Source organism: Aristolochia californica, unplaced genomic scaffold (genome assembly GCF_029961685.1).
Source record: "Aristolochia californica isolate CCGP_79_NKW_82.1479 unplaced genomic scaffold, dmAriCali1.0.hap1 SCAF_7, whole genome shotgun sequence".
NCBI lineage: Eukaryota > Viridiplantae > Streptophyta > Magnoliopsida > Piperales > Aristolochiaceae > Aristolochia > Aristolochia californica.
The window spans coordinates 4,830,316-4,854,016 of record NW_027182268.1 but is presented as its reverse complement, the minus strand read 5'-3'; the positions used below and the strand labels follow the sequence as shown (position 1 = coordinate 4,854,016).

The window sequence follows — 23,701 nt, the reverse complement described above, 5'->3', positions numbered from 1 at the left end:
AAAAAGACTCTAAATCCGTAAGTGCAAAATCCCAGAAAGCTCCCCTGTTTGAGTTGGCACAGACAAAGAAAGGAGAGGAGCAAGAGAGGGAAGACCGTGAGGTCATGGCTAGACTCGAACCCCTTTTTGATGAACTTGATAAGATACAATCATACCTGTCCAAAGCAAAATCATGAGTATCCATGGCGATCATCACCATGTCCACCATTGAATCCCAACTAGAGACCACATAGAACTATCAAGTTTAAACAAGAGGATGGAAGAGATGAGAGGGAGAAGGATCCAAGAAATCAGGAGATGTTTGGATCAAATGCGGGGGAACATACCAAAGCTTAAAGTAGAAGTCACTGAAGAACAACTAGTATGAAGAAAAACAAGAATATCGTCTCCAAAGACACTGCAAGCCCTACAGCTAATGCAACAAATTGCATAGGATAAGAGTCTGATTGATGCATACAGAGCATCAGCAGGAGCTCCACTTCGCTACATTAAGCATTCAAAAGGGTAAAACCCTACCAGACAACTGCCGGTAGAAGAATAGTATGAGTTAATCAGAAAGGCAAATGAGGAGACGGCCCTTGCGGGTTGGAGGCTTTCTGTTTCTACGGAACAGAAACAGACGCCTGCAAAAAGGCAAGAGGCGTTAAGAAGGTTAAATGAAATGCATGCCACAAAACAAACGGCAAGAGGAGGCATTAAGAAGGTTAAATGAAGTGCATGCACAAAACAAATGGCAGATGAGAGAACAAAAAGCAAGCAAAATAGTAGAAGAGCGACTACATCAGAGATCAGCAGTAGTTTAGGCCTTCAACTTCTCAACAGAACCATCTAACTCAAGCCAAGAAAAGAGAAAAGTTCACAAATGATCGCAGAGTTCCACAGCGAATGAGAGTTTCCAAGAGTAGCATCAGAAATAAGAAAATTACAAAGAAGATACCATCTGTATTCCACCAAATAAGAAGCTTCCTTCTTTGACGCGTAAGATACCGAATCACTGCTACACTGATAACCTTGCAACTTTGTTCCAGAGTTGAACAAACAAAAAATGGTTCAGGCTGAAGATACTTGTATTTCTGCAGGGGATAAAGAATTCTTTCTTCTCCCCCATGAAAAACCTGCCAAAATCCACATAACACATGGAAACACAATAAATTATAGACAGGAAAAGAATTGAGTATAAGGAAGCTTATTTTACATTGCAAACTTTCAAAAGTTAAAATCTTTAAAGTCGAATAACATTATGATGAACCAATTTATTCGGCAGTCTACAAACAATTATAGGAAGCAAATTTTTTATAATACAAAAATGGACAAAAAATCAGAAGGAAATGCAACTAACATAATAGGAAATAGAAAAGAGGTGCAGAATGTTAAACATATTATAAAATTTTGTAGAAATAGTAAACTGAGTAGAAAGTTAAAAACTTATTTCAAAACCTGAAGAAATAAAAAGGAACTGCTACAAAACATAATGAACAGACAGGAAACTCCTGAAAGTTTGAACAACTAATTTGACTACTTAAATAAAATAGGGGAAAATTTTAAAGAAGAAAATATCTTAATGTATTAATGTTAAGCGAACTCTCCTGACAAATTTTAGAAACTGCAATACTTTAACAACTCATTAGGGGCACTTGATTTTCATTTTGGGAAGGCCATTCCTAAAAATGTCTTCACACCACTGAATCACATTACCCAAAACTAAAGACCATTACTGCCATGTGACTTTAAAAATGCCTACAATTATTTTTCTCCGATTTTTCAAGAAGTTTCAATATGAGTCCAGGGAGATACTACCGATTTCTGGTAACTATGGTTTAAACCAGTTGACTTGGTTCAGTCAGCTATTTAGATTCAGTCTAATAATGAAAGGAATGAAAAGAATGAGAGTCAAAAATTAAAGCCATACTGGTCAACCCAGTAATTCAATGTGCATACAAATATTTGAAACCACCAAACCATTGCATCAGATCAAGACCCCAGTGAGGTTCTTAAACACTGGTCCTATTGTCAGGTGCCAATTACCATAACCAACTTTGGAAGGTAAAGAAATCCAATTGACCACATGAAGAAAAACTACCAAGTGCGGCACTTTTTTTTTTTAGACTGAAATTTTATTTCAAGCCCGAGGCCAGGGAGACAAAGTTTAGGTGGAGAGAGTGCTGCACTCTTATTTTTTGCAAACATTGTGTATATTCTTAACCAGGTGAGCTATTGTCATTTCAAGGATCATTTTGTCTGACCGCAAGAACTTGTATGATGCAAATTTTATTATGAAGCATCCTTTATATCAAGAATCTATAATAGAAAGTCATGCAACTCTTACAATACAATCCACTCAATGTCAATCCTCATCACTAGCCTAGAAACTTCAATTTACTACCATGAAACTTATTTTCCAAATCAAATTTAGTAAACTTATTAAAACAAAATTACAAACTGACAGGCTCTACTTTTTGAGTTTTCCAGAAAATCACAGAACTGTACAATACCCATTTTAACCATTTTAGTGGGAATAATACCATAGATTAATGTCAGGGAAAACCCTGTGATTATTAATTGGAAAAAAACCTCCTAACCTTGGCTAGTTATTTCAGAATGGACCCAAACCCAACTTTAACATAGCATCAGAGTAAGAAATCTACACCGTTGAGCCTAATTCCAGCCCCACTTAGTTTGTATCCTGGTGGTATTGCTTGTGTCTCAAGCCCTTTATCTATTCGTGTAGGACTGGACATGAAGCGACATGTTAGTGGGAATAATCCTACGTAGATAAATATCATCCCACTCTTACATAAATTAATATAATCCCAATCCCACATAGATTAAAATCAGGAAAAATCATGTGGTTATTACCTGGAAAAAAGACTCCCTACCTAGAGATAGTCATTTTAGGCTAGACCTAAAACAACAAGGAAAGCATCAACTATGCTCAGATACAGCCCTCATATTGCAGTTACAACTTTAAAAGAGTGGGTTAAATTAGTCATTTTTTAATATTTTAAGATAGCCTCTCTCTTCAGTTCCACAAGTATGAATTCTAAAATCTAAAACTACTTATATTGTGTAATGAGCATGCGCGACTTATCATGTTAGAAATCATTATGATACTATGCTGTTTTTTTAATGTTTTTTCATGCCCCATCTAAATGTCATAACATGCTCCTAGTGCCAGTCTGACAAAGAGTCATCCAGAACCAACGTCTAAGTATCATTGCAACAATTTCAGATACAGTGAATAGAATTCTTAACAAAATTAAGGTATCATAAATAACTCAAACCCCAAAATCCAAATATGAATAGGTCCAAGCTGTTGTTCCGGATTTGACTGTTAAAGTGCATTAAAAATGAATCAGGGAGCAAGATACATCTCTAAAGAAGCCAGTAAATTCTGTAAAGAATGTCTTTGTTAAAACTGGTAGTATTCTAATTAGTATGACATTTATTCAAGTAGTTTGAGCGCATGCAGTTTATTTAAGAGGAACTGGGAAAATAGTATAGGGTTAGGGTGGTTGTATAAGTTAGGCTATTGGGCCTTAAGAGTTTATTGAATCTTCTGTTTTTTTTGCTTTCAATGTTACCTTCGATGAAGTTATTAGCACATGGGTTAAGTTATGGAACCCCCAAAATATGTAATGAAGCAGTTTCTTAATAAAAGGATGCACAAAAAGAAGGCAGCCTGAGATTGCAAACCAAAAACTATCTTGATCAAGAACTGAAGAGGTAGTTCCCCCTTGAAGAGAAACTAAAATATCCAACACCAACAACCATCTTCCTACATTACGCCCAGTTCATTTTCTTCATTAAAAACTTAAATAACCTAAATATACAGCACTACTATTAACTCAGCCCTATCATATAGAAAATACTAAATAATAATTTAATTATTTCATTCATTCTCATTTTTTATGAATATTCTTGATATTTTTTCCAGCTTTATCAATGGGATAATGACTTGAATACTGACTAAATCCACATTTATTATTTCAACCATCTGTATCCAGTTTATGGCAACACTGGCCTTGCATATCCTAGACATGCCACATGCACAACACACACAACAGGACAGTCAGGTTATTCACAGCTGAAGTTGGCAGTAAAACAAATGTACCCCTGAGTACCTGAACTGAGCTCATGCTAATCATTGCCTGTCACAGCAAACACCTGAACCATGCGACCAAGTATAAACTTTGAACACTAAATTGACATATCATGATTTCAGATAATTAACCTGGAAGAAATTGTCAAACATTCCAAATCTCAAGTCAAGCCAGATTTGTATGGTTCCATAATTTTAGAAAACAGTAAGAGAAAGGAACAGATGTCTCATAGTACAGCAGAATTACTGACTAAGGTGAAGGATAAAATTCACTTGAACATTCTGGAATATGCCTTTCTCTCCAGCTCCTGTCTATCAGCTATCTGAAATCCATTTACGCCTTACATTAGTGATTCTTGAATATTCAGTAAGATTTTCTTTGTTTTTTAACATAAAGTGAAATACAAGGGGAGACCATGAAGTATTTATATTGTAAATAAACAAACCTTCTTTCTAGCAGCTGCAAGCTCCTTCTTTATTCCTCCTGAATGACATGCAAAAATAAATTAGACACCATCGATTTAGCATTTTCCCATGACAATAGAGTCTAAGACAGTTTGTAACCAACCATCATTTGGCTCTATCTCAAATGCTTTCTTGAAACTTTCCTCTGCAGCATCCACATCATTAAGTGCCATGTGTGCCTAGTAGACAAACAGGATGAAAATAATGTTATCAGGCATTATTTCATCGCTAATAACCACATGTCTCATCTTATCATGGAAAAGAGAGAGAAAGATTTCTCTGGCCTAATCAATGTAATGGTTGCCAGCCACTTGACAGACTAGAAGAATCAAGACAAACTTTACTAAGTATTTTAGTCATCTTGCATTATCAGCTCAAACTGATAAGGTCAAATTACCTTGAAAGAGTGGGAGAGATAGAGATAATTGGGTAGATACATAGATACATAGATAGATACAAAGAGAGAGTGAGACACAGAGACACAGAGACACAGAGACAGAGAGAAAGAGAGAGAGAAATCTATTAACTGCATCTTTTGATTTCAAGTTTTAAGATATATGCTCATTTAGGAAACAGCCACTCGTTGAAAAAGCTTATTCAACACTAAGAATCTGACAGATTGACCAGAATCTGGCATTTAAGACATTGACAGACACTTGGAACTTTTCTTATTAAAACCCTTGTATGGTGGTAGCCAGAGATTATCAGTAATGCAATAATTGCTGAACTTTTTCATTAGAACAGGTCATACGAAGGCTGATTCAAAAATAAATTAACAAAACCACGGACTAGTTGGTATGCTCTCAGTGCCTATAAGACGAGAGTGAAAACTTCTAGCAAAAACAGAAAAAACAAGGAAATGCTTCTTCCCACAAGTCCTATATTTAGTTGATTGTATATTAACCATCATTAAACTTGAATAACATCAGCCATGTAAAAGCAGAAGCCATTGAAATTGAGCACTTCTTCAAAAGACCAATAAATAAAAGAAAAGGAAGCATTATCTCACATCATTTGGGAGTCATTAAAAAAAAATTGAGTGCATTTGGCAGGAAGAACAAGATCCCCACTGAACCATATAAATTCTGTTTCCTGTTAAAATCGTTCATTTTAACAGGACCTTTGCCACACATTTTTGCTTCTAATCTATTGACTTCTTTCAGAGATTCTTCATTTCTTTCAGACAATGTTTTTTCTATGGAAAAGAAAGCTTTATTAATAGTGCCTTCAACAAACAATTAGAATGCACAAGTTCCCAACAAGTAAAAGTTAATGGGAATCTCCAATTGAAAGAGCACAGCCCAGGAATAGTCTCCTTAAGTTCCCCTATTTGTTATAACTGTTGACTACACAGACTATAATCGATACCTTTGGTGAGATTTGAACTCAAGACCTCATACTGGTAGGGTGTAAATGATATATGGACGAAACATATTTTTTTTGCTATTCCATATATCCAATTACCATTTTATTTTCCATCTCCGTTTTGACCAATTATAATTAAGATCATTCTGGTTCCATTTATTTACTCGATTACCAATCAGGTAATAGGATAAATAAATGGATAATCAGTAAGTAATAAAAAATCCATATGATTCATAAAAATTTTAAAAAAATGGGATCACTTCATAATACCTAAAAGTCCAATAAAAACATCATAGAACAGCATACACATAATAAAGTCCTCTAAAAAAAATCATTTTTTAAAGAAAATTTTATACAAAAATTAATTTTGCTTTGTTTATTGAGGGAAATCAGATCAATCTACATTATACTTTTGATATAGGAAAACTTATTTTCATACCCTTAAGAGTTAAACGGTAATATGTAATCTGCTACTGGATAGCTATAACCCAATTACATTGTGTTTAAGAAACGGTATGGTAACTGGGTAAAATACCCGATTACTTAATCAGGTCAGATTTTTTATTCAATTTCCGTTCTGTTTAGTAAACAGTAAAAGGAGAATCAATTAAACAGGAAAATTCGCCACCCCTACACGCTAGAACATCTTCTAGATTGAAATGGACAGCTGAAAAAAGGGAACTAGTTGGACCAAATTTATGGTTCCTACCTCTTGCAAAGCACCATGCGAAAATATAGATAAAAGATTCACATGTCATGAAATGCTTTAAATGAAAGGGGTAATATAAGCATTAAATAAATAAAAATTGCCAGAAGAATTTGAAGCAGTTAGATAACTTCGAACTGAAAGAAGTTGAACAGTACACATTAAAAACTATTAAACCAATTAAAAGAGAATAGAGAGAAGATGGTATGAATCAAACAAAAAAAAAAAAAAAATTTAAGTAGCAGAAATTTTGCAACAAAATTATTTCATAGATCAGCAGAAATGTTTTACTGAAATGTACTAACCTGACCTTGGCGAAACCAAGCTTTGGCATTAGCTTCTCCATCACGGATTGCGAAGTCAGCATCCAATAATGCCCCTTTAAAATCGCCTAATTTCAGCTTGCAGGCCTGTGCAAAAGATAAAAAGAGAGGATAGTCAAATACTTTAGATAACCTAAATAGGTGAGTAATGTGAGGCAGCCAAATCAACAAGAAGATCATCAAAACCAAATTTTCAAACAAACACATTTCATCCTCTTTTCTTTAAATGTTGACTACACACACACATTACACCTCTTTCCCCCAAAGAAGCCAAAACCCCTTTTCCATGCATCCATTGAGGAGAAGGCCACTCCACTTCCACAAACGCCTTGCAAGCAACCAATGAAAAAGATGACAAGATCATTGATCTGATGGATGATAGGCAGATCAAATTGTAACAAACAATTGTAATGTAGAATTTAGGACTCCTTCATAATGATCTCGAGCCAAAGAAGGAGAGGAGAAGAAGAAGAAGAAAGAGAAGAAGAAGAGAAGAAGAGAGAAATGAGAGAGTTTAGAGAGCAACTTCCAAGAGAAGGGAGAGGAGAGTTTGGACGAATTTGAGAAGACAGGAGAGAACTTAATGCTCTACCACTTAGACAAGGGCCTCTATTTATAGTTTTTCTACAATGCCTTTAGGGCTAAAATATTACAAGAGAAGAGACATAAATAGATAAGTAATTACATCTTCATGTCATCTTTATGAGAAGTCTTCTTTTTTACCAATATGCCACCTTTTGGATGTGTGGATTTTCTTCCTTGAACGTGTGGGCTTGAACCCACCTTCTAACACCCCCTCAACCTGGAGGAGAAATGACATCATAAATACCCAGCTTGCCACATATGAAAGATAGGATCTTAGACGTAACCGGTTTAGTAAGAATATCCGCTACTTGCTCTTGTGATGAAACATGTCTGAGGGAGATTATACCCGCTTGAAATTTCTCCCGTCTAAAGTGGCAGTCCACCTCAATGTGTTTGGTTCTTTCATGGAAGGCCGGATTCGAATTGATATGAATAGTTGTTTGGTTGTCACAATATAAACCCATAGAACCTCCTTTATAAAATCCTAATTCGGTAAGAAGGGACCTGATCCATAGAAGTTCACTGACTGTGTGTCATAGCCCTGTATTCTGCTTCTACACTAGATCTTGCAACGACATTTTGCTTATTGCTTCTACATGTAACCAGGTTCCCTTCAACAAGAGTGCAATATCCAGAAGTGGATTTCCTGTCATCAGGTGATCCAGCCCAATCTGCGTCTGAAAAACCTTCTATGTTGAAGTGGCCATTTTTCTTATAAAGCAATCCATTTCCTGGAGCTCCTTTTTTTTTTTTGAGTAAAAGGTGTACGTGCTATTAAGAAGAGCAAAGAATACAATACCTGGCTAAAAAGGGTCTTCCTCCACAACAAGGTGTTGGAGTGAAACACCTAATCTAGTCTAAGTGTCCGCTAAATGATTAGCAAATCTAGGAATGTATTTCCAGTTAAATTTTAATTGAGAAATTAAATTACGAATATCAAAAAACAGATCCCAGTGCCGCCAAGGAGGATTAACGGACTTCGCACACTAGTTGATAACAATTTTCGAGTCGCCTTCTATGCAGAGAGGGTCCACCATACGTTGCTTGAATAGTTTCAGTCCATTAAACAGTCCAGAGAGTTCAGTCGTGGTCAAGTTAGAGAGTCCGATTGGCCTAGCGAAAGTACAAAGAAGATTTCCATTGTCATCATGGATAACTCCCCCAAACCCAGCAAGGCCTGGACAGCCAAATGCACTTCTGTCAAAATTTAATTTGAAGTTTCCCATCAGAGGAGGAGACCAAGTTTCCATAACCGGGTGGCGGGAAGGATATGACATGCCAGCTATCAGTCGCCAGTTTCCTCGTAGGTTGGAGCCATTTATATTTCGAAATTCCTTACGCATGAGGATCCACGTGGAAACTTGGCCCACAATATTTTCAATCAAAATGTTACTAGGAATAGATTTTAGATTGTATTTTCGGTAGTTTTTTCCTTCCGTAAGGCCCAGAAGATATGACCAACGCAGCATGAGATAAGCAATTTTTCGAGCTTTGGGAGGTAAGCACTAGTAACCGTGAGGATTGTGGATGAGAGATTTTGAGAAGGGCAATACTGAAAACAGATTTTGTTGAGGAGGCTAGTCCAAATAGAGTGAGCAAAATTGCAGTGTAACAAGATGTGGGTGGTTGTTTCGGGAGAAGTTTGGCAAAAGGGGCACAAGAGGTCCTGGACAGGGGTTCCTCGATGAATTAAGGAAACGGATGTGAGGATTTTGTTTCAACATGCACTCCAGATAAAAAACTTTGCTCAGGGAGGCGCAAGTAAGGACCATGCTATGGTTGCGGGATGATTGGTTTGAGGGGGGGGAAGGGAAAAACAAGAAGTTATACGCTGAGGCAGTGGAAAAAGTACCTTGTTTGCATGGAGTCCAGATGAGTGTATCGGGTACATTTCTGAGCCGTACCGAAGACAGACAGGTGATGAGGCTCCTTTTAAGTATTGTAATATCCTTTCCAAGGCTTGCCAATGGGTAAGTTGTTTATGCATGTACTGACTCACCACACTTACAGCATATAATATGTTTGGTCTACTTACCGTGAGGCAAATAAGTTTGCCCACAAGTCTTTGATATTTGTCAATATCAATATCTTCTCCAGAACTTGCACATAATTTAATATTTCCATCCATAGGTGTGTCAATTGAGCGACACCCCATCATTCCCATTTCTTCGAGGAGGTCCAAGACATACTGCCTCTGAGATAATATTATCCCATACTTGGACTGAAGAACTTAAATGCCCAGAAAATAATTTAGAAGTCCAAGATCTTAGTTTTAAATTCATGACATATCATGTTTTTTACTTCTTGTATGTTATCCGCCAAGTGCACCTACTAAAATCATCAATAAAAGAAATAAAGTACCTATGACCACATTGACTAGTCACAAGACTAGGACCGCAAAATCAGAGTGTACAATATAAAAAAGATGACTTGAGTTGTGGTGTGAGACTGGAAATGAAGTTTTGTGATGTTTGCCCAGTTCACATAGCTCACATTGAAAAGAAAGACTAGAAAGAAATTCTAAGAAAAATCAATTTTGTTGCAAACGGATGACCTAATCGCAAGTGTCACTATAGAGGAAAGTTTGTTGAGTGTAATGCATGGATATTATTCGATAGGTGGCTCTCCAGATAATATAGTCCGTCTTTCTCACAAGCGGAACTAAATCCGAAAAAACACAATAGAGTAGGGTTAAACTTTAGAGAACAATTCATAGACTTGGCTAGTTGACTAACGGACAATAAATTCGAGTGGAACTGAAGAACAAGTAGTGTCGACTGACGAGACAGGAAGGATGCTAGAGTGATAGTACCTACTCCTTGAACTGAAGAGGTAGACCCATCAACAAGATTGACATGCTTTATATACAAAGACTCTTTCAAATAAAAAATAATAACGACATACTGGACATATGCCTTGTGGCCTCTGAATCAAGAACCCAGGAAGGTGACGAGTGTACATGAAAGGAGGACATACCTGAACTGGCACCAGTGGGAGTAGGAACAACATCGAAAGCATGAGCACACATTCAGAAGATGAGGCAACAGATATCTAAGTCATACGTTGTGCAATCTGTTGTTGCTGTTGTATTAACTGTTGCATCTCATTTGGGGCTCCTGGTGTAACTAAAGTAGTAGTGTCAAAAGTACCAATACTGCTATCATGGATAGTGGATTTGACCCATGCAAGTTTCTCAAACTTAACCCAGCATCTATTAGAATAGTGGTTACTCCATCTACAGTAAACACACTTTTTTTCTAACTTACCATCATCAAATCCTCTAACCTTACCAGAGCCATCTCTACTTCTGCCTCTACCAGTACCTGTCCGGCCTCTAGATGAGTATGTGGAAGCTGACATAGTGCTTGAGGTATTGAGAGCAGTAGCTTCCACTATTTTAACATCTTTAGCCGCTTTGGGTACAACTATCTTCTCAACTCAGCTCTCATAATTCGATTGAAGGTGGAAGAGAGAGTAGGAATCTCATCAGAGGCTAATACTTGGGCCTTTATTCCATCAAATTCAGCACCTAAACCATCAAGAAATTTTGCCACCAATAGCTGATTTTTTTGTTTTCTCAATTCTCTTTCATATGTAGTAAATGGATGATACACATTTATCTCTTGCCAAATTTTCAAGAATGTAATCTTGCTCTTTTGAGCCTTTTAATATAACTAAACACTATTTCAAAAAAAATAAAAAATCCCATGAATGAACTATAATGTTCTGTGACAATTTTGTTTCCTCTTTTCAGTCCAAAAAAGTCAGTGTGTAGCTCATAAACTCGAGAGAGATTACTTTCCTGAACAAACAAAGACTCCAAGGACATCCACATGGCCTTTGTTGTCTCACAACTCATGATATGATTTCTCAATGCGGAATCAATGCTATTGACAATCTAGGTCATAACCCGGTTGTCCACTGCTTCCCAGTCATCATCTGTAAGGACTGAAGGATCGTCTCAAATGAATTTGATCTTCTTTTTAGCTTTCAAATACATTCTAACAGATTTAGCCCCATTAAGATAACAATTGTGTCTTTTCCATCATATCCTACATTATCTCTTGATGAAGTGTAGACTTCTCTTGAATAAGCCATATTATATATAAAGAATCACATAACACCCAATAACACTTCCAAAATTTTCCAAAAAATACCACTATGGGACCCACCTCGGAAAATTAGGGTTACGGCAAAATCTAGTGCACACTTCAATACGTCAAATCACCACAAAGAACTTCAATTCTCAATAGAATAATGTAAATTAAGCCTCAATTAGGACTGAAATCACAATAGAGATGGATGATGCAGGCACAGAAACAAGGATAGTTGACACACATCCCAAGAACCTTCAATAGAAACCCTTTTAGGTCACTTAAATCATAGGATATCACTCAGTGATCAACAGGAACCAGTAACCCTAGGGTTATGGCAGAGAAAAAGAGAAAAAAAAATTAAGTTTTTACTAACCAGTAACCAAAGAACTTGATGGATCCCTCCTCTAGGAGATAGTCCTCTTCAAAATTGATGAAAAACTGAAAGAAGATGCTTCTAGATGTGATCTACTGCTCTAATACTATGTAAAAAATAAAGATTTAAAGGTTAGAAAAAGAAAAGAAAGAGGAGAAGGAAGAGAGAGAGAGAGAGAGAGAGAGGACAGTTTGAGAGAAGCTCCAAAAAGAGAGCTCATTGGGGGTCATGCACGACCCACAACTCTATTTAATTAAGAGGTTATAGAAACTACAAAAATGCCCTCACTTATAAAATAACACTTCTTCGCCTTATATCTCCCAATCTATATATCCTATGTGTACGAAAATTAAACCATAGACATAATCCAATACAAAGAAAAATATTATATATAGAAATAAATCTACTGAAGTAATGAAATGACCAAAAAAACCTTGGACATATTTTCCAACAACAACTCTTGTTCAATCGCTTATGATGTCAAATTAATGCAGCCAAAACAACAAAAATACAATTTTCTAGAGCAGATGCGCCAAGAAAACTTAAATATTCCCACACTATTGCCTAATGTTTTTTTATAAAGGCAGAAGGCCCTTAAACAACTATCTTATTATCTCTAACATTTTATCGTTCATCAGTTTTTGTTGCCAAACTGTAGTGTGTGGCACAATTATGAAAGGAAAAGCTATAGAATAGGAAAACAGACAAAGTAATTTACAACAATTAAAACTATATAAAAGAAGGAAGAAGAAAAGGACAAAAGAAGATTTAATGACAGAAGCTTACTTTTCTATTTTTGGAAATTTATTGTTTTGTATCAAGGAAAAGTTAGCAACTTCTTATATTTTGGTAGTTTCTAGTTTCAACAGTCCCAATTACGAGAGTTTTCTTTAGGAAAGTCTTTAATAAAAGAATAGTTTTTAGTAGTCAATTTAGGAAAGGTATTAAAGATTTCAAATCTTTAATTGGCAGTTTTCACATTAATTAGTTGATGGAATTTTATCTTTAGCAAGTTGTTTCTAATGTAGAAGTCACAATTTAATTGTCATTAAAACAGTTTGGCCTAGGGAAATTCAATTATAGTGAAGAAACTTATTTTGGTAAATCCATGGTTGTTTTATAGTTCATAAATATTAAATAGGGAGATTAAGTTGTAACTATAAATCGATTTTAAAAAGTTAATACTTTTCTTTTTAGTTATTGGAATAACTTTTTTTCTCTTCCTCATTCCTAAGAATAATTTCTTAGTGATCTTTTTTTATTTTATGCCAGCTACTGGAAGTTACAACACAGCACCTGTAAGCTTGAGTTCTTTTCTTTGAACTAGGAATTCCCCAGAGTTGAGACAGTAATGGCTGGGTTACTCATATTCCAGCCTTATCAATCCACTACATTTTACTAGTTTTTAGGCTATTCAAACTTATAACATATAGTTACAAAGCTGAATCAACCAATTCATAGTTGAATGTTTCCAATCATCTTTAATTATCTAAATACCAAAGCAAAAACAGATTTCTATGTTTCACATAGCAATAGTAAAGCTTACCGAACTGTTTGTAAAAATTTGGGCCTTTGTCTTCCTCAAGTGAGAACTTTTCTCTGAACAGTTACAGAAACAAAAGCATGTTGACATAAATGCTTACATTATCAGACAGAGGAAGAGGCACATAAGCAAGATAAGAAGTTCACCCTGATCAATATCTTCTTTCTCCCAGCAATCATCTAAGTAACGCAGAGCTTTTCTATACTTTCTAATGGCCATCTTGTAATCACCTTTCTGCAACAGCAATTTTCCAAATCACCGCCAAACAAAGCAATCAAATTTGACCAATTAAGATGTGTAAAACCTCAAGAACGGTATTTCTGTAACACAAATTATAAGCTGTTACAGAATGACAGTAAGAGGAGAGTTAGTGCCTTAGGTTTAAATGTGGTTTTGGAGCAGGTTGCTTTTTCATCTAGAACGGAATATTTCAGAATTTTCACAGCATCAGGTTTTGATTCTGATAGAGAATACAGTAAACATTTCGTAAACTTAAGTTAAAAATAAAATCATCAAAAGCGCAGTATTAAAGGGCAAAGAAAAAAAGTAGAAGATATGTCCTAGTTGTAAATAAAAGATTATAAGGAGACCAGTACATGGGGGTGGGGGGAGGAAATTACAGCAGTGCAGGTGCTTTTACAAACTTACCTTAAAGTGCTCGTTTCCAAATGCTTTGGCAGAATCTACAGCTTTCATCCACCAAGTGATCTCAGTTGGTTTCTCATTCAAATCAGCTGGCCAATCTGGAAGCATGTCACCGTCTTTGAAGATATTGATAATCCCATCATCACCCCCTTCAGGATTTTCTCCACAATCCACAATGACAACATCTGAAGTTGGACAACCATTTTCCCCGGTGGGAGTATGCTCTATGGCACGAACTACTCCCATGCCTTTAACAACCTTCCCGAACACAACATGTTTCCCATCTAGGTGAGATGTACGAGTAGTAGTAATGAAAAATTGAGACCCATTAGTATTGGGCCCAGAGTTAGCCATGGAGAGCATCCCTTTCCTTTCATGTTTCAGTTCCAAATTCTCATCATCAAACTTCGACCCATAAATGGACTCTCCCCCTGTGCCATCTCCGGCTGAAAAGTCTCCACCTTGTATCATGAAACCTTTGATAACACGGTGAAATTTCACACCCTGACATGACCCATTAAAAGGTTACAAGCAAATGTTACAGGTAAGCAAACTAACGTAAACTCAGCAACATGTACAAAAACCAAAATGGAACTATCACATGGATCTTTCTGGAATTGAAATTCCAGCCACTAGTAAGCAGTGCAATGTTCTCCTTACAGGCAGGTAGAGACTCTACGTGATCTTATTCGTCCAGACAAAAATTGGGTATACTCCCCCTAGTACCTTTATTTTCCGCCCTATAATACCAATCTTCTCAAATTTTTACATACACCATACAAAAATTCTAAGCCTAATGCTTATCTATTTATAATATTCAACTTGAAAGAGTATGTCACACATTTACTAAATTTCTAGAATTTATTACACATGTTATTAAGATAAACTTGTGGAGCACCTAAAAATTAGACTCGATTACCATATAGAATATCCATACCAAGAGGGCAACCCATCAACAAACACATAGTAGATAAGTTAGATATTTAATAAGCCTCAATGATCAAATAAATCAGTTTTGCAAATGAAACCAGGTGACTTTTCAATTTATACAGTTTATTATAGAATGATATGGTAATGGCACAACGAAATCATATATGAGTAAGGTACTCTGATGAAATGTTTGACCGTGCATCAATTCCTAAACCAAGTTGTATGGTTTAATAGAGAAAAAAAAACCCAGGCATGCACTGGATTCCAACCTAAACCATTCATTCCAATACTAAAACAAAATATTCCATAAAAAAAGGATATCAATTCCCTTCCATACATTAATGATGTTAGGAATTATTAAATTCTCCTGACCAGGCTCCTATCTTAAAGCCATTAAAGATGATTTCAAAAGCAAATAAAAAATAAAAAAAGGGGCAAATTGGATAATCAAATAGATAAATAAAAAAGCACAGAGCGAGACAGCAACTGGAGGCTGAAGAAGTCATAATCGCTCAAAGTCAACAACAAAAAACAAACTAAATAAACAAAATTAAGAAAGGAAAAAGAAAGCCAAATTTTCTTCTTCATCCCACTTAAGCCTCCATGACTCCGTCCTATAAAAGTTTTCAGCCAAAAGACTCAACTGACCCTCGCCTTTCGGGACAACGACGCCCAAGCAAGTTTCATAACAGGCGTCATATTGAGAAACCCCAAGGGTAGAGCTGTCATTTTTTGACCTCTGAATCCTAAAATAGAATCTTTAACCCAAAAGCGCGGATAATCAACAAAAAGGTATAGACAGACACCCAAACGTAGACACAAACCAAAGCATTGAATAAAGGCATCTATAGAAAGAAACAGAACCTTATAATGGAGAGGCAGCCCAGTACTAACTCCAACGCCCTTCTCTCCCGTGCAGAGCGCTCTGAAATTCTCGGCCGTCTTCGGGACCACATCGGTGTACAGTTCCACCACAATCCGCCCTTCCAGCTCTCCTCCGATGCCGATATCCAAGAAGCAACGAGGGTTTACCATCTCTTGTCCCTCCTTCCTCTCTCTCTCTGCTGCGTCCTCGTCGAAGGAATCCCAGAGGTCGAAAATGGAAACCCTATAAGCAACCAGCCGTGCCAGTACGCACTCGCGCCACTATCGGAATATTCAATTTCAATCGACGCAATCGTGCATTGGGACGGATAGACGCTAACGTGCGCTGGGGATTGAGCCTGGAGGCCGTTGGTGGTCGGGTAACCGGAAGTGAAGGACCACGGCTCGGACTTCGGGCTCCCCAACACTCGGGCTTTTCTAAGGGTTTTAGGTGGGCCCATAGTGACGTGGCAGTCGAAAGGCATCGGTTGGAAGCGCGTGGTCATAATAAGTAGGGCCTTCGACCCGAGTTTAGAACACAAAAAACTTTTTATTTATTTATTATATATTCACATCCGAAAACAATCCGCAAGATCGAATTCGATTATCCAAGTTCAGATAGTTTCATGGATTCTAGATTTTAGATATCTAGATATCTAGAAACGGATCGAAATCAAAAATTTCAAGATCTGATTATGAATTTCATGTTGTATGATAGAAATTTGCTTTCTTACATGAAAAACAACATGAAATGAAGCAAAAAAAAAAAAAAAAGCATCAAACACATGAAACCCAAAAGCACAAACATGACTGAGGGGGCGGGGGTTAGTCCACAATAAAGTGAAATGACTTTCCTCCGTATTATTTATTCATTAAATAATGGTATTAGTGTAAAATGAATTACATTGAAGTAAGATTACACCACTTTATTCGCTCAGGCAAAAATCAGGGAAAGTTGATTTATACCTATTTTGCGAATCAACTGATTGAAGCGCGTTGCTCCTTCCCTTCTCCCCTCGCGATCCTTCAGCAAAGTTTTTTTTTCTCCTCCCTCTTGTCCTCCCTCTCCTCTCTCTCCCCCGTCGGCCTTCCTCCCTCCTCTCGGCCTTGCTCTCTCCCTCTTGACCTCCGTCGTAGAGGGAGGTCAAACTTCTCGGCCTCCCTCTTTTCTCCCTCTCAGCGTACCGTCGAAGTGTCGCCTCTAGTGCCGTTGCCCGCTGGCCCACCGCTGAGGAAGACGATGTTTAATTTTTCCTAAGTTAGGAAAAATTAAATCATCGTCATAATTGGTTTAATTATCCAATTCATTAAACCATTAATTTTTTATTTTTTGTTAATATATTATTAATTAATAATATGTAAAATATATATTATGTTATTGATAAATTAATATGTTAAACTATATCTTAATGTTATTAAAAAATAATTTATTTATTTATTATATTCACTTATGTTATTTTAAATAATTTATTCTAGTCACATGTAATTATTGTTTTAATTTATAATAAACTATAATCATTAAGTAATATAATATAGTTTTTCATTAATTAGGATATTAATATATTATAATACTACACGTTAAATCACTTATAAGTATAGTAACCATGTTTATTTTGGTTAATTATCTTTTTAAATATATATTCTATTTAAGTATATTATTAAAGGTTACTCAATCTTTTCTTTATATCATACTTTTCATTTGGGGGCACTAACACTGGAATCTGTTTCTAGTGTACTTGAACTCGTCTACATTAACACCCAAATATGAGTTGAAGTTGAATCAATTCATTTAAGTTCAATTCAATTTTTCACTTCAATTTAAGTTCTTCGTGGACTAACCCCCCCTGAAATATAAGTGCAACAAAAACTAATATGTTCCATCAAGAAACTCTTTGCTTGACCCATTTTCTCCCTCTCCTTTTTTATTTTGTCTTGCGGCCCATTTTTGGAGTTGATAAATCTGATTTTATCTCGTCAAGCTCAATTTTTATCTTATTTTCTCCGTAGCATTTTTCATTCTGATATAGAGATGTGTAGAGAGCTTGAGAATCTACTTTGTTATCTCTTTCGTTCTCTTGAAATATGAATCTCTTTTAGGTGACATCCCTTTCGTTCTCTTCAGTAGTAGGAATTTTTGTTAGTTATTTTATCTATTCTTCTTTCTATTTCGATATTTGATGAAGAGTCCCAATCTCTGTTTACTCCCTGTGTTTATCTTTACTTTTTGTCAAACCAAAAAAAAATTTGATTTCTTCTCGTTGAGCTTCTCGCCAATTCTCACTCATAAGAACTTCTGCAATGGAATATATCATGGAACTACCGTATCAACATGAACTCTAGAGCTTTTCTCAAAACCCTTTCCATAAGGGAAGAAATTGCTAAGAATATGTGAAGAAATCCATTGGGAGATCTAACTATAGATAGAGAGAGAGAGAGAGGGCTGATTCAATACGAAAAAACTATTTGGTACAAAACAGTTATATAAGTCATCCGATCACGATTGAACGGCTGAGATAGTTGTTAACGAACAACTGAGATAGTTGTTGATCATGATCAGATAACTGAGATAGTGTTTCACTTGTTTCGTACCAAATGGTTTTTCGTATTAAATTAACCATATAAATATATATATATATATACACATAATTTTTTTTAATACGAAAAACTATTTAATGCGAAACATATGAAACAGCAACTCAGTCATCCAATCATAATCAAACGACGACTGACTAAGATAGTCATTTCAATATTTCACACCAAATGATTTTTCATATAGGATCATAGATCGGAAAAAACGAATTCCTGATATTGGCAAATGAGGTGGGGCCTTGTATGCTTCTCTTTAATAAATAAATAAAATAAATATATATATATATATATCGAATAAGCAGCCAAAGTGCTACATCTTTTTCGTACAACAACTGTATAAGATTGTTTTAGATCTTTCGTGTGAGTCGGCAACTTTAGTGTCCAGTCGGACCCTTGGGCGACTCGGCCGATCACTTGACAAGGTGTCAATAAAACCGGGGTTTGTCATCTGTGATGTGAGGGTCAATCACGTCACATGACCAGGTGATAGGTCCAGGATTTGTTGGACCGAGCCTAGGCCCTCCCACTTATATTTTAATCGGGTTCAATTATTAAATGATGTCAAAATTGCACAATTAATCCAAGTCAATCGAAGCCTTCAACATTAGTATAAATTTGATAGGACCTCAAATAATCTAAGGCTATTTGGAACACAGGAAACGGAGAGAAAAAGAAAGGGAAAATAAAAGAAACGAAAAATAGGTTTTATTTTTTCTTATTTGGATGCCTATAGAAAATGAGAGAAAAAATGAAAAAAAAAAATTCAAATTTTTATTTCTTTTATTTTCTCCCCAAATTCTAATATTTTATGAGAGAAAAATTTATTAACTAAGAGAATACGTAAATTTTCTTTTTTTTTTTTCTCCCAACATTTTTTCTGCCAAACAACGGAAAACACATTTTTTTTTTCTTTTCTTTTTTGTGAGTTCCAAATATGCCTAACCGATTCTTCCAACATTACTAGAGAAGATCGTCATTTCGCCTCTCAAATGGAAATTTAACTCTTGTGTAAATAATTTTAAACTAGAGGATGATGCATTTACTAATCGAGACAAAACCCTATTCATGCCCACACTTATTTAAGATTGTAACACTAATTAGACCACTTTTAACAAGTCATTAACATATTAATTTAAACCAAGTTGCACACACCAATTTCTCTCCATGGCTTTCACTCATAAGATGGTCCATAGTCTATTAAAAGACATGATTTATAAACAAATACTTTCTTTGACCATTCCACTTAGCTCAACAAATTGGACCACTATGCTACCATTGAAATTGAAAAGTTAAAAAAAAAAGTTGAAACTAGTTGTGAAAATGTCCTCCCTATTATGTTTTTAGCTCTAAATGTCATTTTTATCAAGCACTTTGCTCCACTTTTAAATGATTAAGACAAAAGGTCCTCCAGACCTAAAAGTCCCTTAACCTCCACTAATGTTCAAGATTAGTGTTCATAGTAGTTAGACCTCCACAACCAGTCTATGACAAGAAGAAAACATAGCCAGCCTTTACACCAACGAAATGAAATTTTATGCTGCATTGATTTCATATTGGACGACATATTGAGTGGCACCTCCAATGCTCCTTTGTCACTTTGTCGTTCCTACGCTTCAAATAACCTCAACCTCAGAGACTCATTTCGTTGAGAAATCGAGACCCATATAGCCCCAACCCCCCTCACACACACACATCTGATTTCATTCCAATTTGATTCTTCTAGAAACAGGAGCTTTTCTCGTATGATCAAGCGAGATGTGTAGGATCTGATACCTCCGGATTTTGCCGTAGTCTCAGCCACGAACCTGTTCAGCAGGCTCACGTCTCACCATCAACAGTGCCTTCCACGGGAGGTGTTAGTGTCGATGGAAAAGCTGATGGCAAACAGCCATGAATGGGCAAAGACAAAGATGGAATAATTATGCCGAATGACAGGGAAGACATCTCTACTGGCGCAAGAACGTGAGGACACAGACTGATAAGATGTGGGACTCGCAAATAGCCATGCAACAGTGGAAATGGTTGAGAAGTCATGGAACTTAAAAGAGAACTTAAACAAGGACAAGAACACCTATTATAGTTTTCTTTATTAGATGTAGTCTGTTGGTTTTTTTATAAACTTATTTTTTAAAGTTTTTGTTGTTAAAATAAATCATAATAACACCTTGAAGAGAAAACTTCATAATTAAACTATATGTTTTACATTGTATTTGTATGTCAAATTTACAAAATACATATCGATCAATATAATCGATAAGGACTTGATACAATATCTAATGTCGATAAGCAAGCCCATTATTAGTTGTAGTTATCAATTATCACTACTAAGTTAACAATCTTTTTTCTTTATTTTTAACAACAAGGTTGAAAGTGATTGGTAGATCAATTCATTCTAGGGTGGGAGAACATGATGGCTTTGAGCTTATGAATTTGTTCCGTTTGTCTAGGCATCATAGGGATGAAAGGGGAGTCACAAGTTCAATTATTTTAGATCACATAGAACTCTTAAACTTATTTAATGGCTTTATGCATGCTTTAGGGTGTATGTGCTTTTCTATGTGAAATATTGGCATCCTCAATAGGTCCAACCTAGGGGTGGCATCGAGTTGGATCGAGCTGAGCACGAACCTACCTATGTTCGAGCCGAGTTTGATTTAAATATTTTGAATTCAAGCTCTAACTGAGCCTATCCTCGAGCCTAAAATTATAATCGAGCTCGAGCCCAATAATTTTAACCGAGTTCGAGCTCTAACCTACATTTAAAACTTTTGCATAAAATACAAGTAAAATAAATTGTATATAAAATTATACATACATTTTACATAAAATTAGGCATAACCTCTACTTAAAATTGGACATAACCTTTATATATTAACCCTGCATAAAATTATCTATAAATTATGCATCAAATTATTCATAAAAGCAACATAATTATGCATAAACTATATTCAATAATCCAATATAAAAACGTTCATTTGAAAAGCAACGCTAGTTTTGTCCATTTGTACTCGATCAGATCGTTCTGATTCAAGGACTATAAAACCATATTATGGAGACAGAAAAAGTTTAAGAAAAATGATTTTGAATGACTTAATCGTATGCCCATTTTCGTTTTTTCTTCGGAGCATGGATTCATACAGTAGTAGTTCTTAAATGCTACCAATTTGTTATTATGAAAAAACTTGATTGGAGTTAGCATTAAGAGAGTACAAACAATTTGAGTCTCTTCAAGAGCCATGAGGAAGAGACAATCAGAGTTCAAGAAACAATTTTTTTTTCACATGCTTGTGATCTTGCACGTGCGAAATTGCAAGAGCGAAGGTCACACGTGCGAAATTGTATGATGTCTTCTTGCGCGCAGGGGGAAAAAATATTTCTCCCCTAACTTAGGTCTCTGGTTTTCCGCCGAGATGACGCGAGGGGCAAAGGGGTCTAGCAACGCCAGTGAGGAGCTATCGTTGGGGCTGACGACAGCGTCGAAGTAGGCGGCGGCGAAGGCAGACAAGGGGAGTAAGAAATTGAACCGAGCAGCAGCAAAGGCGGCCAGCAAGTGTCTGTCGACGACAACGGAGGCGGCCATAGTAGCGGACGAGAGGGGCTCAGTGACGGAAGATGAGGCTAGGAAGAAATTGAAGAGGACTCCCACTCACTCCTAACTCCCGCCACCCGATCCCGACTCCTGAACCCTCGTTAAGGTAACGAGCCGGCTTGCGAGCTTTTAAACTGAACCATGGTTTGGTCGTGCTCGACTCGTTAACTAGAAGGTGCCATATTTGGATCTCGAACTCAGCTCAAGATCCAAATAAATCAAATCAAGTCGAGCCATAACCGAGCCAAGCTCGAGCCGCTCGCGAACCGACTCGATTCGATGTCACCCCTAGTCCAAGCCTAAAATGGTCTATCTGATAAGTTCATACTCCATTTCTATTGAAGTGTACCAAAAGGACTAAATTGGGTATCATTAACTTAGACGGAAGATATTGCTAAAAGATTAACTCTAGAACAAGACTATTTTTGTTTGTGATTGGTGAACTAGTAAATACTGGCTTGGACTCATGTAAGTGGGTTTGATCAAGAGGAAGTAATTCATTTCAGTTGACATCTATTCAACTCAAATATTTTGTTTTATATTCACTGCAATCATCATTTTTTAGTTCTTATTGCTATTTGTTGATATTATAAGAGAAAATATCAAAGATCCTTAAAAGAAAGAATCTCTTTATTTTCATTAGGTATTTTCACTTTAACCCGTTTTCTCTTTGGACATAAAATTTAAATTATTTGTGTTATATAAGTAATATTTTTATTATTTTCTAGTCAAGCAATTTTCTATCTCCTCTAAAAGTTTACATAATCAAATATTGTTCATTCTAAGAGCTGTTTGGAGCCCACGGAAAATAAAAGTAAAGAAAAAAGGTCATTAAAAGAAAAGAAAATAAGAGAGAAAATCGCTATCTCTTTTAGTTAATAATTTCTCTCTCTCAAAATGATGTAATTTGGGGTAGAAAAAAAAAGAAATAAAAATTTGAGAGAAAATTTTATTCATCAAATTTTGAAAAAATTACTAATTTTTTTTTCGTGTGTATCCAAACAAGAAAAATTACATTTCTCTTTTGTTTTTTCTCTCATTTTCTTGAGGCATCCAAACAAGAGAAAAGAAAACATATTTTATTTTCTTTTATTTTCTCTTTCTCTTCTTTTCCTTTTCTTTTCTCTCCACTTTTTGTGCTTCAAACACAGGCTAAAAGTACCACACAAACATTAAAAGATGTGTTAACTATTTTTTAAAAAAAAATTCCTATGATTTCAGAAAATATTTCACCTTAATATTCCTAGTTTTAGGTTGTTGGGAAAATAGCCACATTGGCTCTAGACATGGGATGGGGCCAAACAGTGGATTCCTTAAGGCCTAGTGCCCTACTCGTATCAACAAAGTCTACTTACCATTCAGCTCCGGAACGTCTAGATGATATGGACTTAAAACCCTAAAAGTTAATCCTTGTAGTCTGTTTTCCAAAGTGGATGGTAGTGTTCAGGTTAAGAACTTTAGAGTAAAGTTAGGATTTTCAAATCTTTGATGATGACTCAAAACCCGCGTGGTGAATCCCTGTTTTCCA

General features: G+C 35.9%; 1 protein-coding gene across 6 annotated transcripts; it reads right to left on the bottom strand.

The window, feature by feature from the left end:
- Positions 1–747: 747 nt before the first annotated feature.
- Positions 748–16,369, bottom strand: LOC137936350 (peptidyl-prolyl cis-trans isomerase CYP40-like). Of its 6 annotated transcripts, none has more exons than XM_068780948.1 (10): positions 15,996–16,369; positions 14,205–14,705; positions 13,703–13,790; positions 13,560–13,612; positions 6,941–7,045; positions 4,668–4,743; positions 4,546–4,583; positions 4,336–4,422; positions 4,122–4,231; positions 748–1,115 (listed from the first exon to the last, which is right to left on the bottom strand). In XM_068780948.1, exons 1-8 carry the CDS (start codon positions 16,164–16,166, stop codon positions 4,369–4,371), a joined length of 1,086 nt encoding a protein of 361 aa, XP_068637049.1. In that variant the 5' UTR covers positions 16,167–16,369; the 3' UTR covers positions 748–1,115; positions 4,122–4,231; positions 4,336–4,368. The 6 variants fall into 6 exon arrangements, with proteins under 6 accessions (XP_068637049.1, XP_068637048.1, XP_068637050.1 ...); XM_068780947.1 differs by having other exon boundaries at positions 749–1,115; positions 4,351–4,422; XM_068780949.1 differs by having other exon boundaries at positions 749–1,115; positions 4,122–4,164; positions 4,351–4,422.
- Positions 16,370–23,701: the final 7,332 nt, after the last annotated feature.